Source organism: Hippocampus guttulatus, chromosome 8, assembly GCF_054856545.1.
Source record: "Hippocampus guttulatus isolate MCC_2025c chromosome 8, RoL_Hgut_1.0, whole genome shotgun sequence".
Lineage (NCBI taxonomy): Eukaryota > Metazoa > Chordata > Actinopteri > Syngnathiformes > Syngnathidae > Hippocampus > Hippocampus guttulatus.
In genome coordinates, this window is record NC_141268.1 from 20310755 (window position 1) to 20334034 (window position 23280).

A 23280-nucleotide genomic window follows, 5' to 3' on the forward strand; every position below is an offset into this window, starting at 1 on the left:
TGTGTGTGTGTGTGTGTGCGTGCGTTTGTGTGTGTGTGAGCCAGACGAACGTCGCTAGCTCGCAGCTACTAATCGTGTACGAGTTTCGCAGTATGTTGCAGTGACTTATGGAAGTGACCCGCTAACGATGCTAAGCTAGCTAACGAGTCAGCGTTTGCTAACTTTAGCAGCTGATGCTCTGTCTTCGTTTTAGTGATGAATGAGGAACACCAAACGCTATTTCTCTCTCTCTCTCTCTCTTTACATATGGCATATGACACTATAATTTTCTTCCTCTTCACACTGTGTCACATTTCTGCTTCTATCTCAGATGCATGCAGTTTTGTTTTCATTCCCCACTTGAAAACTTCTTTCTGGGCCTTTTAAAAAAAAATTATTTTTTTAGGACAATTCTTTTTTTTCGCCTTTCCGCTTCAGATGTGGAACACGAGAAGAAGCCTGGTGACTGCACTTTTATTTTCACCTCCACGTCACCCGTACCTCCGCCACTCTGACGAGCGAAAATAAAACAAACTCCCGCTTGTTTTTTTTTTTGGGGGGGGGTTGGTGTTTTTTTTTTAGGCCCTTAAAAGTGTCGCCCGCACATTTTGACAGCATGGAGGAGGAAGACGAGTTATATTCTCGTTTGCCGCCCCCCTCGTCGCACAACACCTAAAATTAAATCCTGTGATGCTAGCAGGGATCACAGGAAACATGTACATTGGGACAACACGGTAAACAAATAAATCAACTGATGTTTGCGTTAAGCTGTCTCCTTGTGACTCATCTTGACAGTTTTGGGGGGGGAAAGACACTAAACTCTGTGGATATGGTGCATATGGATGAATCAATGGCTTGATTGTATTCCAAGTGAGGGCAAACAATTGGATGTTTGTGATCATGAGGTGGCTCAATGCCGAGTATAATACAGTATTAGAAACTGTCAACAATTGTTGGTATTTGATCACAAGGTGACTCATGGTTTCGTGCAGTCGGTTTGGCTCTTCAATTCGAAATAACCGCAAACAATTGTATGTTTGTGATCTTGAGGAGGCCCTGTGTTTTGTCTAAGTTTTATCGTTTATCATCCAAGTAACTGTAAACAATAAAAAAAAAAAAAATGGAAATCACAAGCCACCTCAGTGCTAAGAATCAACGTCGTGGTTCATTATCCAAGGCAGTTCTTGTGCAGTCTGTGCCAAATGAGGACGCTAAAACTGCTTGTGATGAGGAGGAGCGTCTGCGTTTTGTATAAGTCGGAGGATCTTGAATTGATCATGGTGGAGATGTTTCATATGTTGGTGAAAAACATGGAAGTGTATTCAAGAACCTGGAAAGACGTTGAAAGATATCGAATGATGTGGAATGATATTTAATGATCTGCGATGAGGTGAAATGACGCCATATTGGTGAAAAACGTGCAATATGTTGCTTAAAAAAAAAAAAGTGGGACTTTTGGTATGTGGGAATTGTTGCAATGTTGAATAGCATTCCCGAGGTGAATAGAATGAGGTTTTCCCGGTCGAATGGGAATGAATGGTTGAATGTGACATTGGAAATAAATAAAAATGTATTTACGGGTGAATTATTTCACATTCAAAGGCAAGGTGACGAATTGGCTTCGGGTTAAGGAAATTCTGACATTAAGTCCAACTCGACACTGTGCTGGTTTGACACATCATGCGAAAACAGTGGTAATCGACCATCCCCCAGTCAGAAGATCTCGCGTGTGCCGCATTCCGTGGGCCGAAGTGCAGATTCCGTCATGAGTACGGCCCGCGTTGCTACTTGTGTCGCATGCTAACCGGCGGCAGTCGGCGTTCGTTCTTTTGGTCGGCCCTGCTGCGAGTGACGAGCAATCTGTCATTTGACAGGCCGGCGGTCACCTCGCGACGGAGCGACGCCGCTCCCAGCGTGTGGCAGCTTTCATCTTTTGGCGCACTTTCATCACCTGGCGCTTCCCATGTGGGGCCCAGAAACGGGGAATCTGGTGGCGGGTGTCGCAAAAAAAAAAACTGGGGCATCAAAAGTCCCAAAGGCGGTGAGCTGCAACTTTTCGTGCATAATCAGACGAAAGCAAGATGGTGCAATGACAAAAGAAAAGTCGTCGCAGAGACGGAGAACAAACCGGAATAATAAATGCGACTGTGCCGCCGCTGATAAAATAATAATAAAATGAAGTTGATTACGCAGCTGAGCAGTCAGCGTTCTGGGGCGAGTGAGCGAGTGAGCGAGGGAGCGAGTCAGGGCTGCAGACAGAAGTTGAGCTTCCCTCTCGCTCCTCCGCTGCACATTTGGCGAATCCTGTCAGGAAGCGGCGGTGAGGTGACGCGCGGCGGCCATGCTTTTTCTTCAGGCTATCTTGAAGAGACGGCTTCTCCTGCAGAAAGGTGAAACTCCTCAATTCATCCTCACTTACAACTCCTTTTTTTTTTTTTTAAGTTTCCATCCTCCAATGGCGTCTGTTTGTTTTCCCGGCAACGAGAACTTGCTGCAAAATTCAGCATTTCTCCCCAGAAGTGATTATTCATTTACTATTCAATTTGAGTCTCTGTTCACTGTTTTGGACTTTTTTTTTTTTTTTTTGGATTCAGATTTCCATGGCGACCTGCCATCACGCGTTTGTTCTTTTGAAAGGTTTAGTGCTCAGGATGATGTTCACTTGAGTTTTTTTCCCCCCCCATGTCTATTCTCATGTTTTATTCAAGCTAATAAATCATCGATTTAATTTGGATTTCTTTGCGGTCGTGACAGATTGAGCGACTCCTTGCGTCGGTGTTTGTCGGTTTGTGCGCGAGAGCTGGGCTGCCGTCGGCCCCTTCTGATGATTTATTTATGGATTTGGGGATCTCCGGCTTTGAAGTTAAGCTTGGAGACGGCAAGCGAAGGGAGGGAAACGGGGACAAAGCGCCTCGTTTCCGCCCGCGTTGGGACCACTCGTGATTACGACTCGGGTGAACCTGCCCGCCCCCCCCACCCGCCCCGCCCCTGTTAGTCACGTCTATCATTTATATTGATAAGTTGATTAACGGGTGTCAGTGTGAAGCTGAAGATGGGCTCATGCCCAACATCAACATCAAAAACATGCGCACAATTTGAGCTCTTAGTGTCAAAACAAAATGATCTCAGAGGCGTTAGCAATGAGACAAAATCTTTCAGCAGGCATTTGAAAAAGTTTGCTGACTTTTTTGGTGGGTCTCCTCATGCGAGACATGCCTGCCAAGTTTCATGTTACTCAGTGAAATTGGCTTTGGGAGCTGAATATTTGATCAAATCCAATTGGGCGAAACTGAACCAAATGAGCCCAAAGTGGCCAGTTTGAACCAAAATGACTTGTTTTTGGTTTTCAGGCATGACGTCTTGCGATTTCTTTTGGGTGGGGTGGGGGGGGGGTCTATCTATAATATAAATTGCAGGCTAATTTAGCATTTGCTGGCTAATTCCGTATGTGTTTATCGTCTATGCTGGTCAAGTTTTCTGGCTTATTAAATATTTGGTGGCTAATCACATTGACTTGACTAATATATTGGTGGAGTTTTTTGGGTGTAATTTCACATTTGTTTTTCACATTCACAAGCTACATTTTCATGAATGCTGTCCAATTTCAGATGTTTATTAACTTTCTGATATATTTGAAGTTTCATACTGATTTCTCATTATTGCTGCCTAATTTTTTGGTTGGTTTTACTGGCAAATTTCTCATTTTTGCTGGCTAATTTTATTTTCTGGCTCAACTCGCATTTCTTTATCATGGATGCTGGTCATTTATGGTGGTAGATTTTCCGTTTATTCATTCCTTTTTTCATTTAGTAATCCTGATTACTGGATAATGTTTTGCGTTTTCTGACTGTTTGACGAAATTCAAGTTTACTTGCTAATTTCACGTTCATTTATCATGTTTGCCATCTAAAATCACAAATGTTGGCAAATTTCAAGTGTTGACTGGCTAATTTCTCATGCTTCCTGGCTAATTTCACATCAAAGCAGGAATCCTGTTGATTTTTAAGTGTTTCGGAAACCGAAGCGGGGCTTTCCGTCACACCCGCCCGACCTTTTGTTGTTACCCGTCTGCATCCCGCTCCTTTCGGAGCCTTCGCTGCCTTCCTCACACAAATGCAGATGCGCCTCCTTTGATTTTGTCACGAGAGATTAATTAGCGCGTTAGGAAGAGGTCTATTTATACCGGTAGCCACCAGAGGGAAACAAGATGGAGGCTGAGGCAGACAGGAGTTAAAGGGAGATAATAAGAATTAATGATGCAGAAGTTAATTTTTTGAATGAGTGTCCGTACAGCTTGTTACGACGTCAATTCTGTTTGTTTACAACTTCTGACTTTGTGACTTTGTTTTCTTGATTGCCCTTGCCCCTGCCTCCCTACGTTTGAATTGTTGGCTAAATCTGGATTTACCAACGAATCTGACGCTAATTAAATATGTTGTCTGGCTAATTTCAAATTTTTGCGAGTTCAAGTATTTAAAAAAAAAAATTAATGTGTAATTTTGCTCATTTGCTGTCTACTTCAAATGCTTGCTTGCTAATTTGCTGGCTAATTGCACAGGTTTGTTTTACTAATTACATGGCGCTGGGCACATACAGTGCGTTGTCTCATGTCACATGTCAGCAGGCTAATTTCTCACGTTTGCTAACTAAAGTTACATTTGATGCTGAGTGTCACATTTGCTGGCTAATTTCATGTTTGCTGGCTAATTCCACATTTTCTGGCTAACTTCAAGCATTTATTTTGGCAATTTTAACGCTTGCTAGCTAAAGTTACCTTTGATTCTGAGTGTCACGTTTGCAGGCTAACTTCATGTTTGCTAGCTAATTCCACATTTTCCGGCTAACTTAAGCATTTATTTTGGCAATTTTAACGTTTGCTAGCTAAAGTTACCTTTGATTCAGAGTGTCACGTTTGGAGGCTAACTTCGTTTGCTCGCTAATTCCACATTTTCTGGCTAACTTCAAGCATTCTTTTGGCGAATTTAACGTTTGCTAGCTAAAGTTACGTTTGATCCCGAGTGGCACATGTTTGCAGGCTAATTTCATGTTTCACGTTTGCTTTGCACGCAGCATCTTCATCTTCATTAGTCAGGTGTGCGTGCCCCCCCCACAGGAGGGCGGCTGTCATTTGCCACTTCAGAGTGCTTAGCCGTAATCCTCCGAGTGCGGATTCATTTGCACTCGAATCCTTCAGAAGGAGGAAGAGGGAGATAAGACCGCCACCTCGGACCACCATTTGTGTGTCTGTATGAAAGGAACGTGTGTGTACGTGTTTGTGCGTTTGTGTACGAGTGCGCTGACATGAGTCATTCTCGAGCGCTTAATTTCACTACATCCTCCTCTGCTTCCCTCAGGCCTTTAAACACTTGCATGCGCACACACACACTCACACACACACACACACACACACACACTCACACACACACACACACACACACACGTACACGTACACAAACAACGTACAACGCAAGTGACACGATCAGTCAAATTTGTATTTCTCATAATCGAGCTGGCTAGTTCCACAATTGGTAACAACTTTCTCATGTTTGTTGGCTAAATTTGTCATTCTTGCTCGTCAAGTTCACACGTGTAGTGGCGGATTTATCCTGTTTCCCTGTTCAGTTCATGCAGGTTCTTGTCAGATGTTTTCTCAGCTTTAATGGCTGATTTCTCACATCTGCTGGTTCAATTCTTAAGTTTACTGGCCTGATTCACACAATTGCTGACAGATTTTATTCTGTTTACTGGCTTATTTCATGCCGGTCAATGTCAGATATTTGTTGGCTAATGCCACATTTATTACGTTTGTTGGAAAATGTCATGTTTCTGGCTGATTTCCCATTTGTTGGCCAATTTTTCCTGGCTAAATCTGCATTGTTTCTGACTAACGTCAAACGTTTCCAAGTTCATTTCCTGAAGCTTGTCGACTAACTTTTCAAGTTTGCCGGCTAACGTCACAAATTCGCTGGCTAATTTCACATTTGTCGGCTAATTTGACGCTTTCTGGCTAATTTCGCATGTTTCATCTGTCTTGTCGGCTGTTGGGGAACGTATGAAGGAAGCAGGAAAAGCAGCTGCGGGCGCGTTTGTGTGAGTCAGACTGGATGCCAGCCATGTGATGCTGATGCAAAGATGCAGAATGAACTTTTTATTTATTTATTTATTTATTTTATTATTTATTTTTTAGGAAGACAAAAGTAGGTCAGGCAGAGGCGGGCAAGCGAGCTCTCCAAACAACTGACCAAAACAGAGCGACCTGTTACTAACAACACACACATCACTGTGTTTGTATATGCTTTCAAATATGGCACCGTGCTTGTATGTGAAAACTTGCTGCCATATTAATGCCACTACTAGAAATAATTCAAGCTCCAGTTGTCGCTTTCCTTGCACGTGAATGCTGAAAGATGATCTTGAAAAGTGAATTGAGGACCGCGCCCTTGCGTTCTCAGATCCCTGAACATTATTCAGATTCTCATTTGCTTCATCCTCACACCCTTGCATCCTTTCACGCCTTTCCTCCTCGCAACCTCAACTCTTTGCTTTTCTGCAATCCTTGGCGATTTACTTCCTTGTATCCTAGTCCCCGAACGCCTTACATACTTGCAGTCTCATTTCTTGATATCTTTCTAACCTGGAATCCATGAATCTTTACATACTTGCACTTTGCATCCTTACTTCCCAACTTACTAGGACCTCACAGCCTTGCATCCTCAGCTCCTTTTTTCTCCCTTTCAGCCTCACCTCCTACCTCCTGACCTCCTCTCCTCCTCGCATTTTGCATTCTCACCTTCTTCCATCCTCGCATCCTCACCTCCTGACATCCTTGCATCCTCTCATCCTCGCGTCTTGTTGCATCCTCACCCCCTTATGTCCTTGCGTTCTTTCATTCTCTTTACATGCTGACATCTTTACCTCTCTTCCCCTCCCCTCTCCCTCCTTCTCTCTCTCTCTCTCTCCCTCTCTCTGTCTCTCTCGGGGTTTAGAGCGGTAGTAACGTAAGCGGCAGTCATCTTTGATCATCAGCACTTGGCTCCCCGAGCGATCAATGGTCCACATCTCTCTCTCTCTCTCTCTCTCTCTCTCTCTCTCTCTCTCTCTCTCTCTCTCTCCGTTTGTGCTCTTCCTCGTCGCTCTCCCAGCAGTGTGCGAGTGTCTCTGTGTGGCTGTGGACACGGCGGCCGATCTCCTCCATGTCTGCGGTGATGTTTTGTGGTTTGCGGAGGGACGTCGGGGCCACCGCTGGAGGTGAGTGCGAGGACCAGTTGAGAGAGGAAAGAAGGAAGGAAGGAAGGGAGGGAGGAAGGAAGGAAGGATGGATGGAAGGGTGCAAGGAAGGAGTTTTTAATCATGGCGGCCAGCGTGCTGCAGGTGGCGCTTTGGAGCTGATGGTGATAGAATGGCAGCAAAGATGATGACAGAGATGAGTGGTAAATTAATTTTTCAGTACTCCACGCCTGTAGGGGTCAGTCTAGTTCAAATGTGGTAGTGCATGGCCCAAACCGTTGATAAGAGGAAGGGGGGCAGAAGAGTCGAGAACACTTCTGAACATAACAGGATGTGCTGCCATTTGTTTTCAGTTGGGTATTTCTGATATTTGCCGGCAAATTTCTGATGTTTCTTAGCTAATTGCACATTTTTTGCCCTTTAAAGTTTGTTAATCCACATTTGTTGGTTAGTACCTCATAACTTTCCATCTAATTTCACGCTTGCTGGCGATATTCACATTTGCGGACTAATGACACATTTCTATTTTCAAATTTCTGATGTTTGCTGGCTAATTTTTGATGAGTCCAAGTTAGATATCCCGGCTTACTGCACACAGTTGCCGGCTGATCTCACTTATTTGTTGGCTTTTTAAGAATTTTTTTATGTGGTTTGTCTGAGTTCACAAGTTTGCTGGCTAATCTCTCTCTCTTTTTTTTTTTTTATTATTTGTTCTTTTTGCCACATTTCACCATTCGCATTTGCTGTCTGATTTCTAATCTTTGCCAACTTTTCTTTTTTGCTCACCTATTTCTCCCATGGGCCGGCTCACTTGTCACATTTGCGGCCGTATTGCACAATTGCTGTATTTGTTGTACTTTTTGAGGGCTCACTCCACGATTGCTGGAACTGCAGATTTTCTGACGACCCCTGCATATTTGCTGTCCAATCTTTTTCTGGAGAACATCACTTGCTCTCTGGCTAATCTTCCATTTAGTGTTTTAATTTCTATTCTCATCAAAAGCAATAGCTTTGGAACTGATAAATTGACAAATGCATCACATGGTTTTTTTTTTTGTTTTTTTTTGTGAAGCAACTGTTATTCAAATTTGCAACCGGTGCGATATGTGGTGCAAAGATTGCGTTTATGCTTGTGCCAGTTGACCGTCTGCGCGATGCCTGCGGGTGCTAACGAGCAGATGTCGGCTGCTTCCGTTGTCTTCGATATGTCAAACGTCAGGGACGAAACTGAAAGTCCTGATTTATTTTAGGTGGGGTTTTTTTTTTGGTGCCATTGTGAACAATGTGAGCATGCCGATTTTAAACTGGACATGAGTGGGAGCAGGCTTGTGGGGTGGTATGAATGAAGTGAGCATTGAACCAGAGTCAAACACACCAGAACCTTACGTCTGGTATCTGAAGCCGCTTTAGTGCGTCTGTGTCAAGCTTCCGTTACATTTGACCCGCAGAAACATTTTGTCGCCAATGGGCCACGTGCTAAAAAAAAAAAAGACAAATTTGTTTTGCGGTTATTCAAAACAAGTCGACTCCATTTTATTCGCGTCGCCCTTTGAGAACAGCCGCTGCTACGGGCAATTACTGACTGCCATCTTCCAAAACCCTTCCTCAAAGCTCTAAGAGCCGTGAGTCAGGAAATAAATAAAAGAATGAGCTAATTAAGCTGTGTCGCAGACAAAAATGGCTTATTTATATTTAACTATTTTTGCTTGTTACCGGCTTAAAAAAAAAAAACGTTCAGCCTTTCAATCTTGAGGTGACCTAATGCTGCATGGCTTCCACGAAGTGAGACAAGAATCAGTCAGTCAGTTCCGCATCCAAGCGCTGTCATCGATTTGTTCTCAAGCAATGTTAACGCTGGCGATGGTTCGCGCATGGCCCGAATGATGATGATGATGATGATTATTTTTTCACTAGTGTTCGTTCAAGGTCGCTGAAATGTTCGCCGGACGAGCGCCAACAATTGCTTTTGCTGTTGCCAGGAAATTTTCAACATGTTTGACATTTCACTGCGACAAGGAAAACAAAACTCACACATTTTCTACATGCACGCATACTCACAAACCTGCACGGTGAGCTCGTGCGTGCTTAACACTGAAAACAGGCGGCTGTTAGCCACGGCCGCTACTGCACATTGGCAGCGTGGCTTATTTGTAATGGAATCTTACTATAGCACAAAGCGCTATCAGTTTACTTTTTGGGGATGGAAAAATCCAAAAGAGCTTTTCAACGTACGCGGCGACGAGCAGACGTGGATTGCGTTGCGCCATGTTCACGCAACTTGAACGCCGCGTGTCTTCTGCTGGTAGCTTTTCGTTTGCTTGTGCTTCAAACAAGCCGAGAACGGCAACGTCGAACGGCATCCCGACTCTTGATTGTCCTTGAGCGCGCTTCCCGTTGCCGCTCATCGACAGAAAACGACAACCGTGCTTGCCGTTCCGCTCTCTCGCCCTAAGCCCCCCCCCCCTCCGAGTAATGTCGTATCCGAACATTTACCAACACGGCACATATTTGTGTGGGCAGCCGCTCTCTGTGATGAATATTAAAACATCACGTAGCAGTCGCCTCACGGATGATGAACACCTGCAGTCTGTCCTGACAGTCGAAGAGAAAATACCAAGTGTGCCGTGATTTGCACCGAAAAGTACCATTTTGTTTCCGGCATGAATTTGTGCCATTTTATGGTATTTTCATGAGGAACGAAAAATATCTGAACTATAAGTGGATTTATTTTGAGTGATTTCTGATTGAAAATGTGTTTGTTCAACATGCTTATCCTTTGCGGCTCGGTGGTCGACCGGTTGGCACGACGGTTTTGATTTTTTTCTTAACAAACAAAAATAAGGCCAACAGAATAAATCTTATACTTAGTGAACAGTGCAGGGACAACGTTGGGTTGAGCAGTGACTTGGGTATAGTTTAGGAAGTGGTCGATAGCTAATTGGGTAGCTTAACTCATTCACTCCCAAAGACGTTTTTAAACGTCTTTTCAGACTCGGTCCAGAATTGGCTGGTACTGAATGAGTTAATGGTTTGATAGTTCCGTGACTTGGAAGGTAAGAAGGTGGCTCGATAGGTAGGGAGATTGTCAGGTGGGTATTTGGGTGCATTGGGTGGGTAGGAAAGTGAATACTGTAGGTGAGGGCTGTCAAACACATTTTTTGTCGCGGGCCAGAATTTAGTTGCAGTTTTCCTCGGAGGGCCGTTGTGACTGAAACCATATAAAGAAGTCAAGAATAACGGTTCATTCACCGATTGTTTAAGTTCCTGAAATGAGGGGTTTGTTCACAAGAAAATGCTTACAGTATCACATATTTATTACAAATGAGAATTTTAAAAGGTTGGTCGAGATTTTAGCGAGCATCATGGAAGTTGACATCTTTGATTTGCTTTCGCCGGGCCACATCAAATGATGTGGCGGGCCAGATCTGGCCCCCGGGCCTTGAATTTGACACCTGTTCTGTAGGTAGTTGGGAAGGTAGGCAGGTGGATAGTTTGGTTGGTTAGTGAATTGGGTAGACAGGTAGGTGAGTAACTGACTAGTTTGGTAGGTAGGCATATTTTTCGGTGAGTCGATTGGAAGGTAGCCCAGGTACATAGGCAGGCTACTTTGACTGTGTTCCGTTATTCGCTGATGGAGCAGCGCGAGCGACGCAATCCGCACTCGAGTGAGCGGGGTTATTAACCAAAACGAGCGTCATCCTATTTCGTGCACCAGCGGGCATAGCGGAAGCAAACGAGTCAACAGGGCTGATGGCTCCTTTCTGGCCTATTTTGGCATCGTCGCGCACGCAAGCAAATGCTCTCTCGCCCTCGGGGCGGGAGGGAGGGGGGGGGGGGGGGGGGGAGAGAATCCGTCCCGATCGATAGATGGCGAGCCGGCAGCGGAGCGTAGCCGCTAATGTGCTAGTTTGACGACACGATGAGTGGAGTCGTTTCGCCTGAAAGTGAGCAGCAAAGTCTCGCTAATGCGACGCAGCAGGCTAAGGAGGAGGAAAGTGTCGCAGATCGCTCCCTTGTTTGCTGACTCGCTCCCACCCGAGCATCCTTGCACCCCGATGACCTCACCTCATTCCATTCAAATGTCATCATACCTTCCACATCTTGACAAGCGCACGGCCTTTCATCCTCGCCTTGCACGCGTACGTCCTCGCGTACTTCAATCCTTGCATCTCCTTACCCACTTAGCAACTTCTCTCCTTCCGTCCTCACCGACTTACAAACGTGCGTGCATGCATCCTTGCGTTCTTTGATCCCGACATCTCCATGTCTTCTTACCTCCTCTCTTCCTTGGGCCTTCCATCCCTGCATCCACGCTTCCTTGACACCCTCCCATTTTTCTCCTCTTTCTTTTGTCCGCCCTCACATCCGCCCTTCCTCGTGAGTTGTCCATTCTCCCGATCGGCCTCGACTTGAAAGGCGATGCCCGCCGTTTCCTGTGCCGTGAAGTCATTGAAGAGTTTTTCTCCCTCGAGAACAACGGCAAAGTCAAGAAAGCGACAACGCGGTCTTTTGTCTTTTTTTTTTTTTTGCATGACGGCTGTGGAGCGACTCTTTGAAGCTTTTCTCACATTCACGCTTGCGTTCAAGCTCCCGCCTGATCAGCAGGGACACCTTTGCTACCAAATCTGACACGCGCGCACACACAGCCAACATGTGGTCAGCTTTGACGACGCGCCCCTTTACGTCCAACACGGTAAACTCAAAGACCCCCCCCCCCCCCTCCCCTCCCCCGCCCTCCTCCACTGCTCCCAAACCGCCGCCATTCTGACACATCAGGCTGCAATTAAGCACAACACAAAAGCCATTAAGCTTCTTAATTACTGCTTGTTCTTTCCGTTGGCCTTCTTACGTGGGCGGCGCGTCTCACAGGCCTGCGCGTGTGTGTGTGTGTGTGTGTCAGCACGAGTTAACCATGGTGTTGCTTTGTGTGGACCCTGGCTAATTACATGTCACTTTCGTCACTTTCAGCATCATAATGACTGCAATCATGCGCATTTGCATTCAGGTAGCGGCTGCGCGTGTGCGCGCATGCGTGTGTGTGTGTAAGTGTGTGAGAAGCTCTTGAAGTGTCTGAATACGAGACAAGTATGGCAAAAAAAAAAAGAAAAAGTGCTTTTTCTTCAAGCTGTCATGTCATTTTCTTGCCGATAAGAATTCATTGCGAAGGAATTGAGCGTCAAGTCTTATTTGAAGTTGGGGATGGGAGGATTCAAGGATTTGAAGATGTCAACTTACAAGGACGTGAGGAGGCGAGGGGGGCAAGGGTGGGAGGACGCAAGGTTGCGAGAATGCGTGGCCAGGGGGACGTAAGGTTACGCAAGTGATGCGAGGATGTGAGGTGACGCCGAGGTGAAGGTTGCAAGGAGGCCAAGATGTGAAGGATGCGAGGTTACAATGATGTGAGGAGGTTTGTGAGGAGGAAAGGTCGCAAGGGCGTGCGGAAGGAAGAACGTGAGTTCGCATGGAGGGTTGAGGAATCGAGAAAAGAGGGATGCGAGGTGAAGGACGAGGCAAGGATGGGAGGATGTTAGGATGCAAACTTCCAAGGATGGGAGGATACGAGAACGTCAGGATTTGAAGATAGGAGGTGAGTTGGGTGTAAGGTGGCCAAGATGCGAGGATGCATCATGGAGGCTGTGCGCATTTCAGGATCGAAGGATCTTCGCAAGTGAGCATGTGTGGTTGGGAGGAGGATGTGTAAGGACGTCAGGATCCGAGTTTGCAAGAACGGGTCGGGTCTCATGCGCCTGCAGGTGTGCTTCATGAAGTGGTCAGTGATGGTCCTGATGACAATATGATATAGCGCTCATCATTTTTTTTTGGAAGGGAAAATATCAAAAGGCAATTTGGGAGATTTTGCGCTCTTGCTCACGTGAATCCTCTCACGTGATGACGGTAAGCCGCTTTGAAGGCTTCGGGTACTGAGAAGCGTTTGGGGAAAAAAAAGAAAAAAAGAAAAAGTCCAAATCAACGGAGACATTTCAGCTTTTGGCCTTTGCGAGCAAACCGCAGCTCACGTGCCCATGTAGCGAGTTAATAGGATGCGGAACGTCTTGGGCATGACAGCGTATCTTTGCGGTCATCATAGCTTATGGCGGCGTGTCCGTGCGTGCGTGTGTTTCAAATTATGTTGGTGATAACGCGCGTATGTTTGTGTGTGTATGTGTGCTCGTGCATCTTTGCTATTGCAAGTCTGTGTGGGTATGGACCGTGCATTTCAGTGTTTGTGTGTCCGTTTAAGAATATCCGTGTGCATTTGAGTATGTGCGCTCGGTAAAAAAACAAAAAAACAAAAAACAAAAAACATATCTTAGCATTTTGGCCTTTGCGAGCAACCTGTCACTGCCTGGGACCAGAGCTCATGTGACAGTGTGGCGAGTAAACTGGGACACGTCACGTCATCAGCATGCCGTCGCGTCGTATGTAAGTAAGCTGCTTGTTGTTGTCGTGTGCAGATGACGGACCGTATGGAAAGACGAAGGACGTCTCCGGGCCGGAACACACCACCGCCTCGAGGAGACTCAGCATACCAGGCATGTCGCACCACGAAACCATCATGAATAAACCTTTTGGACGCACTAAACGCACGTCACGACATACTGTAACATATGTTGTCACCGTACAATTAGTTACAGTTAGTTACATGCGTGCCATGTACAGAAGAATTCATCTCTCGACAAGTGCACTCCACTTTTATGCAAATATGACATCCAGTGTGATTCATTAACGAGCATACTCTCTGCGGTGCGCGTGTGTTTGTGAGCATGTGTGTGTGTGTGTGTGTGTGTTTTGGGATGTGAAGCGCCTCGTTGATCATGCGTGTCGCCTCGGTGATTCGGCTAATCTTGCTAATCTATCACTGCACCGCTCCATCTCACCTGTTGTTTCTGTGTGTGTGTGTGTGTGTGTGTGTGTGTGTGTATGTGTGTGTGTGTGTGTGTGCGCGCACGTGTGCGTTTTGCTTAGAAGCACTGCGGGGGGTGACGATGGTGGAGCTGGTGAAAAAGGAAGGCAGCACGCTGGGCCTGACGATCTCTGGAGGAACGGACAAGGACGGCAAGCCGCGGGTCTCCAACCTGCGGCCCGGCGGGCTGGCCGCTCGGTACGTCATAGGCAGGCCGCCGGACCTGGGCGGGGGGGGGATCGCGCGCGGCAGACCGTCGGCACCGACGTGACGACTCGTCGCGGCTATGCAGGAGCGACCAGCTGAACGTGGGCGACTACATCAAGTCGGTCAACGGCATCAACTTGACCAAACTGCGGCACGAGGAGATCATCAGCCTCCTCAAGAACGTCGGCGAGCGAGTTCTGCTCGAGGTGGAGTACGAGCTGCCGCCCACAGGTGCGCTCGCCACGCAAATCCCAGACTAAAACTAATGCATACTCAAATGAAGCATCAGGTTTATCAATCAAGTCATCGATCGGTGAGCCTTAATAATAATAATAATAATAGATTTTATTTATAAGCGCCTTTCAAGACACCCAAGGACACTTAACTCATTCAGTACCAGCCAATTCTGGACCAAGTCTGAAAAGACGTTTAAAAACGTCTTTGGGAGTGAATGAGTTAAGCATTAGAAAACACAAGTTGTTTTTTTTCTCATGTATTTGATGGCTACGCACGTCTTTTTTAAGTTTGCTTTTCATCTGACTTTGTGTGTCTATTTGTGTGTCCCACACGTGCATCTTTCGTGTCCACTTTATGTATTTTTTTTGATTTAATATTTACATGTGGCTTTATGCGTTTGATGTATTTTCTTGTATATTTCTTTTTCCATGTATCATGTCTGTTTCTGTCTTTTGTGTTTGTCTTTTTAAAAATCTTTGAAATGGACATTTTCCCTCCCCCTTCCATTTTTACAAAACCGGTTTTGACTTCAGTCATTTTATTTTATCTTCATAGCGCCAGACAGCACGTCAGGTGTGATCTCCAAGACAATCGACATCTGCTTGCACAAAGAAGGGAGCAGCTTCGGCTTTGTGGTGAGAGGTAAACAATCGACAGCCCCCCCGAGACCGAATGCTGACCCGTCGCAGTACAGCGCAGATTCAAAAGTTCACCAGGCAAACCGCGCGCCGGCGGCCGTCATCGTAATCGTCGTCGAAAGTCGCGAGCCGTCCTTCAATTTTGCTCTGTGACATGTGCGCCACGTTAGCTTCGGTGAGTTCGTTCGGGACCGAAGCAACCTTTGTCTTCCCAGGCGGCATCCACGAGGACTGGCACAAGTCGCGCCCCCTGGTGGTCACGTACGTGCGGCCCGGAGGCCCCGCTGACAGGTAGCGAGCGACTGGACGCATGCTGCGTATCAACAGGGTGAATGTGATGTCCTTCATAAGAAGAATAAAAACACGCACGCACGCACGCACACATGGCCACCGTCTTGCGCGCCTCTTCCTGCCTGGCTTGCAACAGGATGACACTGCGAGCTATTTATACTCTGTCGTGGATCTTTGAAAGGAAAGCGAAAGTGGGACAGCACCAATGGAAAAATATGAAAATATGAGTCTTTAAAAAGTGAATCTCACACACACACACACACACACACACACTTTGTCTTTATTTTCATACCTGCGCTGGCAACTTTCACGTGTCTTTGATATCCGATGTCCTAGAGGTCCCCGTTTTATGCTTGTCTTTGATGTCCGCTTTTTCGTGCCTTTCTTTCTTCTTCACATCTCTGACATCCATTTTTCGTTGATGTTCATTGTTTATATTTGCGTCGCCGAGGTCACTTTTGTTCCATGTGCGCCGTCCGTCCGTCACGTCAACAAAGTGCGTTTCCCGCGTGCATTTGTGTGTGATTGTCGGTTTTTCACGAGTCTTCTTTCCCATATGTGTTTGATGTCTATTTTGTGTGTCTTTGATGACGGTTACATCATGCTTGTCTTATGTATGTTCCGTATTTCTTCCAGCATGCATCTGCCACCTGTTTTGGGTGTATTTAGTGGTTCATTACTGCGTGTCTTTGTTGTCTTCGGCAAAGCTAATGTTTTGAACACCTCAAAGACTAACACTGGCTGTTTTTTTTTTTGTTTTTTTTCAAACATCAAAAACTCTATAGTCCCGAACAAAGCTAACACATCTTTTTCGGAACATTAAAGACAGTGTAGTCCTTTACAAATGCAACCATCCTCAACGGAGCATTTTCCACCTGGCAGACGTTCCTCAAGAGTGACCCGAGCATCAAAGACGCGGCTTTCGCTACGGCCTCCCTATCTCCTCCTCAGAGTCCGCGCAGCCCCGAGGCTCAGTTAAGCAAGGAAAATTGCCTCCAAAAATGTGGGTCAGCCTGGAGGAAATGAGGCGTTCACGCTGCTTTATATCCCATTTATGTGCCAGTCGGAGGCAAGTTTAATCCTCACTTTCACACAGTGCAGCTCTTAAGAGTTCTTCCGGCGTTGATGAGAAAAAGGCTTAAAAATACGGAGCGAGAGAACATTTCAAATATTGCGACCAACAAGTTAAGTGGGAGCGGTCGCAACATGCAACAACAACTGAGGATGGCAATTGTGAAAAACATCTCCACTTGTCAAGATTTCATTTTACTCCAGCCCTCGAGGCTGCTTGGACTCAGCAGTTTAAAATTTATTTGCCGTGTTGATCTTGAATCGACCCACCAAAAAGTCTCAAGAAGCCATGGCTGAAAAGACGCGGGAAGTCTGTCATTTTAGTTCTTGGAGCAGGCAAATTTAGGATCCACTGAGCCTTTTTTCTTGGTATCTCCTGGATTTTCAAATTCAGCCCCCGAAGACAGTTTGACTTAGCAACATGTCTGTCATGATAACACCCCCCACCCCCTCAAATTCCCTAAAAGCCAAGCTCAAAGAGATATGTGAAGACCACCATTTTGGTTTGGAGCGGCCATTCGAGGGTCATTAGGTTAGCCATTTCCATCCAGGTGTTTTCCCAAATGGCTCTTTGAAAGTTCAGCCCCAGAAGCCACTTTGACTTTGATAGACGTGTATATCATGAGGAGACCCCCCCCCCCCCCCAAAAAAAAATCCTCTGGAAGCCATGCCTGAAAAGCTACAGGAAGTTTTCGAAGAGATCATGTTAGTGCAATGTTGGCCATTTCCAGTCGTCCTGACATATTTTGTCCGCTCGCTACCGAATTTGAAATGTGTGTGGGCGTGTGTTTGTGTGTGTGTGTTTCAGGGAAGGCACGCTGCGTCCGGGCGATCGCCTCCTGACGGTGGACGGCGTGCCGCTGCACAACGCCGGCCACAGCGACGCCCTGAGCGTGTTGGCTCAGTGCGGACAGGAAGCTCTGCTCCACATCGAGTACGATGTCACTATCATGGGTGCGCGCGCACAACCAACGCAAATGCACGCGTCTGTTTTTGAAAACATCAAAGTCAATTTTTGGCTTCTTCCACCAAAGTCGGACAAACAATTGCCACACACAACACATGCCAGCCACTCTGTGTCAGGGCGCATATCGAGACAGACAGCCATTTATTTACATTCGCCCCATCGCCGAGTTGACACTCGATGTGATTTTTTTTTTTTTTTCAATCAATCAGACACGTTGACCAACGCGTCAGGTCCTCTCCTGGTGGAGATGGCCAAACCTCCGGGGGCCACGCTCGGCATCACTCTGACGTCAGCCAGCCATCGCAACAAGAGGGTCATTGTCATCGAGCGAGTCAAGCCCGGAAGTGTGGTGGACAGGTATGTTAAACCCCACCCCCAACAAGAATTAAAAAAAAAAAAAAAAAAAAAGAACATAACAGTGTTTGTGGTCAGATGCGGAGCCTTGCACGCCGGTGACCACCTGCTGTCCATCGACGGGACGTCCACCGAGCACTGCAGCGTCCTGGAGGCCACGCAGCTGCTGGCCAGCACCACCGAGCTGGTCAGGCTGGAAATGCTTCCCGCCCACCAGACCAGGTTGACTGGCAACAAGCAACATGACACTGGTGGGATATTTACAGTCAACAGAATGTTGCCGATTCTGCTGATTTTGAAATGGAAGAAAGGCAAAGGTGGTCAGGTCAGATGTTTTTTTTTTAAAGCTAATCATTTCAACTGACACTGTTGATGGATTTCTTTTCTATGATGCAGCCAGAATTAGGTTTGGCCGGTTGCTATCTTGGTCGGCTGGTAGGCAGAAGCTCTGGTTATCAAGAGACGATAACATGTATTAGTTCCAGTTGTATGGGTTGGAAATGTAAACATTTCGGATGGTTGGTTGGTTGGTTCATTATAGGTACAGTATGTTGTTTGTTGGGTGCTTTTGATAGGTCGGTAGGTTGGCTGGTTTGCTCGCTGGAATCTAGCTTTGGTAGGAGAGACTTGGGTGGGGGGAGGTAGGCAGGTTGGTTGCTAGGTCGTGAGAGAGGAAAATAGGGAGCATGTATGGAGGGAGGAAGTTGGATGGAGTTGGTCGAGAGTGTTGGTTGGGGTGGGTTGGTTGCTGGTAGGGGGGAATCTGTTTTATTCGGCACATGTAGGTGAGTGGAAGAGAGTTTGAACAGTCGGTCGTGTTGGTAGGTACATACAATAAGTTAGTGGTTTGGTTGGAATCTACTTTGTAGGTGGGTAGGAGGAGTTTGGTTTTTGAATAAAGTGGCTTGGCTCTTGGATTGGTTAGTTGCCTGCTAGTCATGTAACTAAGGAGGGAGATAGCTAGGAAGGGCAGTTCAAGGCGGGCATTAGAAAAACTTAAATTTGTGTGTGTGTGTGTGTGTGTTCCAGTGAAGGTTCAGAAATCAGACCACCCTCACTCGTGGGACCCCTGCGTCAACTTCTGTCCACCGCCCGCAAACTCCACCCACTGTAACGCCAGCTCCACCCTGCACAAGTCATGGACCGCCTCCAACAACAACGCGGTCACCAACAATAACCTTGACTACTGCAAGTGTGAGCAAACACACACACATACGATGCTGCTGACTATTATCGCTGTTGCTCACATTCACTGCATGTACGACATCTTTTTCTACTAGAAATAGACACTGCCGTATCTACGGTATAGAGGGATCTGTTGAAGTCTATTCGTGTATGGCTTGTTTATAACAGCCCTCCAATATGGCCGCCGGTAGTGCATTGTGGGTAATTGCTAAAAGGACGGCGCCCTCTATATTCTCAATATGGAAACGTGTGTCGCGCTTACTGTTGAATACTGTGTGTCCATAGCTCTGGTGTCTGCCAGTTTCTCTCCGGGCTCCACGACCACATCGGGCCCGAGCAGTCAGGGTTCCAACACGCTCCCCAGGCCAGCAGTCCCCATGAGCCCCCGGAACTCGCTGCTCAAGCGCAGACACAGAAAGAAAGACCACAAAAGCTCCCGTGAGTCTCACTCTACTCTCGCTGCACTTGCATCTTCGTTTCATGTGTGTCTTTTGAAGGAGTCATGGACATTGTTCCGTTAAGCTGGAGTTAAAAGTTGGGTTGGTATGAGGAGGGCTTCGAAAAAATGTGATTTTTAAAAACTTTTTTTTTTTTTTGTGCTGCACAGTTTTCCTTTTATGAGTTAGGGTTAGGATTAGGTTTTGGATTTGAGGTTAGAGTAAAGATTTGGGCGTAGGGGTGGATTGGGGTAAGTAGTTGGTATTCGTGGGTTAGGATCAGAGCGTTAAGGGAATTATTTTTTAAAGAACTGTTTTTGGGTTGAGGTCACTGTTTGTGTGTGTGTGCGTGCGTGCGTGCGTGTGCGTTCAGTGTCACTGGCGTCCAGTTCGGTGGGTCCGGGCGGTCAGGTGGTCCACGTGGAGACGAGCGAGGTCATCCTGACGGGGGACCCCCTCAATGGCTTTGGCGTCCAGCTGCAAGGAGGAATCTTTGCCACCGAAACGCTTTCTGCGCCGCCGCTCATTCGATTCATCGAACCCGACAGCTCGGCCGAGAGGTGAGCCTGATTGGCCGCGCAGCCGCCCAAAATAGCCGAAGCGTAAATCGCGTAGCTCATGGAAAGGGGAACGGCAAATATCTGGGGGCAACATTTGGCAACAGTGTTTGAGTAAGTGCGCCAGTCAGTCAGTTATCCCCATTTTGAGGTTATGCTTTGGTTCTTCCATTGATTGGTCGATTGGTTAGTTGATTCGTTAATCATTCAGTAGATGGGCTTTGGCTTTTGACGCCAAAATTATGGGCTACCCGCGCAGTTGACTGTGTATGTTGGCTTTCAATCCCAAGCACATTGTTGTCTTGTTCAATGACTGTTGTGATTTTGTGCTGAGGGGAAAACGTCAAGGACTATCTCACTAAATATTTACTCGAGGCTCCTCTCTGGATTTTTTTTCCCTCTCTCTTCTCTGCCTTCAGGTTTGTTGAGTAAATAGTTTTTTTTGTTTTGTTTTTTCGGAACATCCCACAGGCAGCGGGGAGACTTCAGTGCTCACGAGGTAGCATTTGCAAAGGCTCGGAGCTACTGTTGGTTACATTGATTATTAGAATTAAATATGAATTAGCACTAATACGGTGGCGTTGATGTGTTGCTGTATTTTGACAAGTCACAGTCACGCTGGCATTTTAGTCACTCATAGCTTATGTCAGCAAAATGTGCATACGGGTTTGTGCGTGTGTTAATTGATTTAAAAAACTACACACACCATGAGTAGACTCACTGCACCCTGAGGCCGCTCGCTCTGCTAGCGCCCACGCTAACAGCGCTAATTAGCTGCGCGGATCGATGAACGCGTAAACATCTTCCTGTGTGTGTGACGGGCCCGTGTCGGACTGAATGTGACCACAAGTTGACACGCAGCCAAACAAAGTGACTTCTTTTTAGCAACATAGCATGTTAGCGTAATAAGCTTCACTTTCATCGTCATTAGTTGATCGAGTAGTCAGGCAGGTGGTCGGTTGGTCAGCTAGTCAGTCGGTGACTTAGCATCTTTGTTGGTTGCTTAGCTCATCCGCTATTTGGTTACTTATTCTGTAGTTGTTAGTAGATCAGTCAGTCTGTTGTTTGGTTGATCTGCTGATAGGTCGGTTAATTGGTTCGTTACTTGTGGTCGGTCAGTTGGCTGGTTGACTCATTATTTTGTTAGCTGTTCAGTTGGTCGACCACTTGTTTCGTTAATCATTTTAGGTTTGGTTGGTTCCTTAGTTAGTTAGTCTGTGTCAGTTAGCCACTTTTTCTTTTGCTTTTTAGTCACTTAGGTGTTTGGTTACTTCAGTCAATTACTTGGTCATTTGGTGTGTTGGTAGTTGGTCAGTCCTTTGGTTGGTCGATCCGTCCGTTAGTTGGTTAGTCACTCAGTTAGTTGGTCTGTTAATTACTTATTAGTATCTTTGGCTGGGTGCTTCGGTACTTTGTCAGTCAGATAGCTCGTTGCTCAAATAGTCCGTTAGTTGACATCCCCACAGTAACCGTCTCTCCTCCGCAGGTGTGGCCTCCTGCAGGTGGGCGACCGGCTGCTGTCCATCAACGGCATCGCCACGGAGGACGGCACGCTGGAGGAGGCCAACCAGCTGCTCCGCGACGCCGCGCTCACCAACAAAGTCGCCCTGGAGATTGAGTTTGACGTGGCAGGTGCGTATGTCAAGTGGCAAATGGGCAGGACGCTTCAACCTGTGGCAGGAAGTGGAAGCGAACTACATCCTGTGGGGGGGGGCTTCTTTCACGCAGAGTCCGTGGTGCCCAGTAGCGGAACGTTTCATGTCAAACTGCCCAAGAAAAGAGGCGTAGAACTGGGACTCACCATCAGCGGTAAGAACAAGGAGGGACCCTTTTGATTTCGAAATGTTTATTTTTGGTGTTGTAAAAATAAGATCTCTTTTTGTTCCCAAAGGTTACCAAGTGTACAGTGGCGCCAGTTAGTTGGTCGGTTGGCGAGTTGCTTAACCAGTCAGTTGGTTAGTTGGTTGCGTCACTGGTCGGTCAGTTAATTCATCAGGTCACTCATTAGTTATTGGATCAATTCATCAACTCGTTAGCGGTAAGATCGATTGCTGGTTATCATCGCAGTCATTTTCGTGTCTGTCACTCTTGTGTGCGTCCAATTACAAGCCAAACATCCCAAAAGACCGGGGAAGCTCGCTGAACTGAAGTCTCTCTTGATGCGATGCTTTGAAAACCACCTTTTAACTCCATTTTAGGAGGCGCCATAGCGCTCACGTGTCCATAGCTCAGTTAATGCAATTGCGCCCTCATGTGGCAAAATAGAGTCCTGCTTCTCAAGATTGTGGGACCTTTTTATTTTATTTTTTTCATCACATTATTTTTGGTTCTTTATCTGCAGCCAATAAAAAGGCGGGGGAGCCTCTCATCATCTCCGACATCAAGAAGGGCAGCATGGCACACAGGTAAGTAGTTCATCATCGTCATCATCATCATCATCAATGACGTGTTTTGTCTGGATAAAAAGTAATTTACAAGAATAAAGTTGTATTTTCCCAACATAGTCGTGACATCTTTACATGCCACGAAATTAAGAGTTGGCCATTTTTCGAGAAAATTACGTTTTCCTGTTATGATGATGTATTGGTTTTAGAGAAAAGTTACAATAAGAGAATATTACAGGATGTTTCAAGAATAAAAGCAGAGACACTTGCTCTTCAAAGATATTGTAAAACGAAATGCAGTAGAAGTTGAAACTCTCGCTCTCTCTAAAAAAAAAACATGATTCCTAATATTTCTTTGTTGTAAAATAAATAAAACACTTCGGTATTTATCTTGTAATGTACCCATAGTAATCAGATGAGAGCTTGCAATTGTCCCACTCTAAATTTCGGAGGACGAGTAATAAATTTCTTCTTACCTTCGTTTAGGACAGGAACTCTGGAGCCAGGTGACAAACTTTTGTGTATCGACAACGTGCGTCTGGAGACTTGCTCCCGGGAGGAGGCCGAACAAATCCTGCAGCAGTGCGAGGAGCTCGTCAAGCTCAAGATCCGTAAGGACGAGGACAACTCGGGTGAGGCCTCGTCACCCGGACGCCACCTCATAAAGACAAAAAACAAACAAACCAACAACCACACTGCATGTTCCGTAGTTGGCCACACAGTGACGCTGTTTGCTACAAGTCGACTTTCGCGACGATGAAGACGTCAACTTTTTTTTTTCAATCGAAGAAAGTTGTTGATTTTAACGAAAAGAAAAGTCGCAATTTCTGCTACCACTGTGA

The 23280-nt window shown here is 46.3% G+C and overlaps 1 protein-coding gene across 9 annotated transcripts in view; it reads left to right on the forward strand.

The window, feature by feature from the left end:
* Window positions 1-23280, forward strand: part of grip2b (glutamate receptor interacting protein 2b) — a 47053-nt gene that overhangs the window by 10794 nt on the left and 12979 nt on the right. For 3 of the 9 annotated variants that reach the window (XM_086117571.1, XM_086117572.1, XM_086117575.1), the window contains exons 2-16: window positions 13662-13739; window positions 14173-14308; window positions 14403-14548; window positions 15110-15196; window positions 15408-15483; window positions 17363-17508; window positions 17731-17878; window positions 17954-18126; window positions 18905-19069; window positions 19346-19498; window positions 19871-20057; window positions 21541-21686; window positions 21783-21863; window positions 22396-22459; window positions 22925-23070. In XM_086117571.1, the coding sequence (XP_085973697.1) occupies window positions 13662-13739; window positions 14173-14308; window positions 14403-14548; window positions 15110-15196; window positions 15408-15483; window positions 17363-17508; window positions 17731-17878; window positions 17954-18126; window positions 18905-19069; window positions 19346-19498; window positions 19871-20057; window positions 21541-21686; window positions 21783-21863; window positions 22396-22459; window positions 22925-23070 (1932 nt within the window). Of the gene's footprint in view, window positions 1-2191; window positions 2370-6331; window positions 7228-13661; window positions 13740-14172; window positions 14309-14402; window positions 14549-15109; window positions 15197-15407; window positions 15484-17362; window positions 17509-17730; window positions 17879-17953; window positions 18127-18904; window positions 19070-19345; window positions 19499-19870; window positions 20058-21540; window positions 21687-21782; window positions 21864-22395; window positions 22460-22924; window positions 23071-23280 lie in introns of those variants that run through there. The other 6 variants (XM_086117573.1, XM_086117578.1, XM_086117579.1 and 3 more) reach the window with 5 other exon arrangements.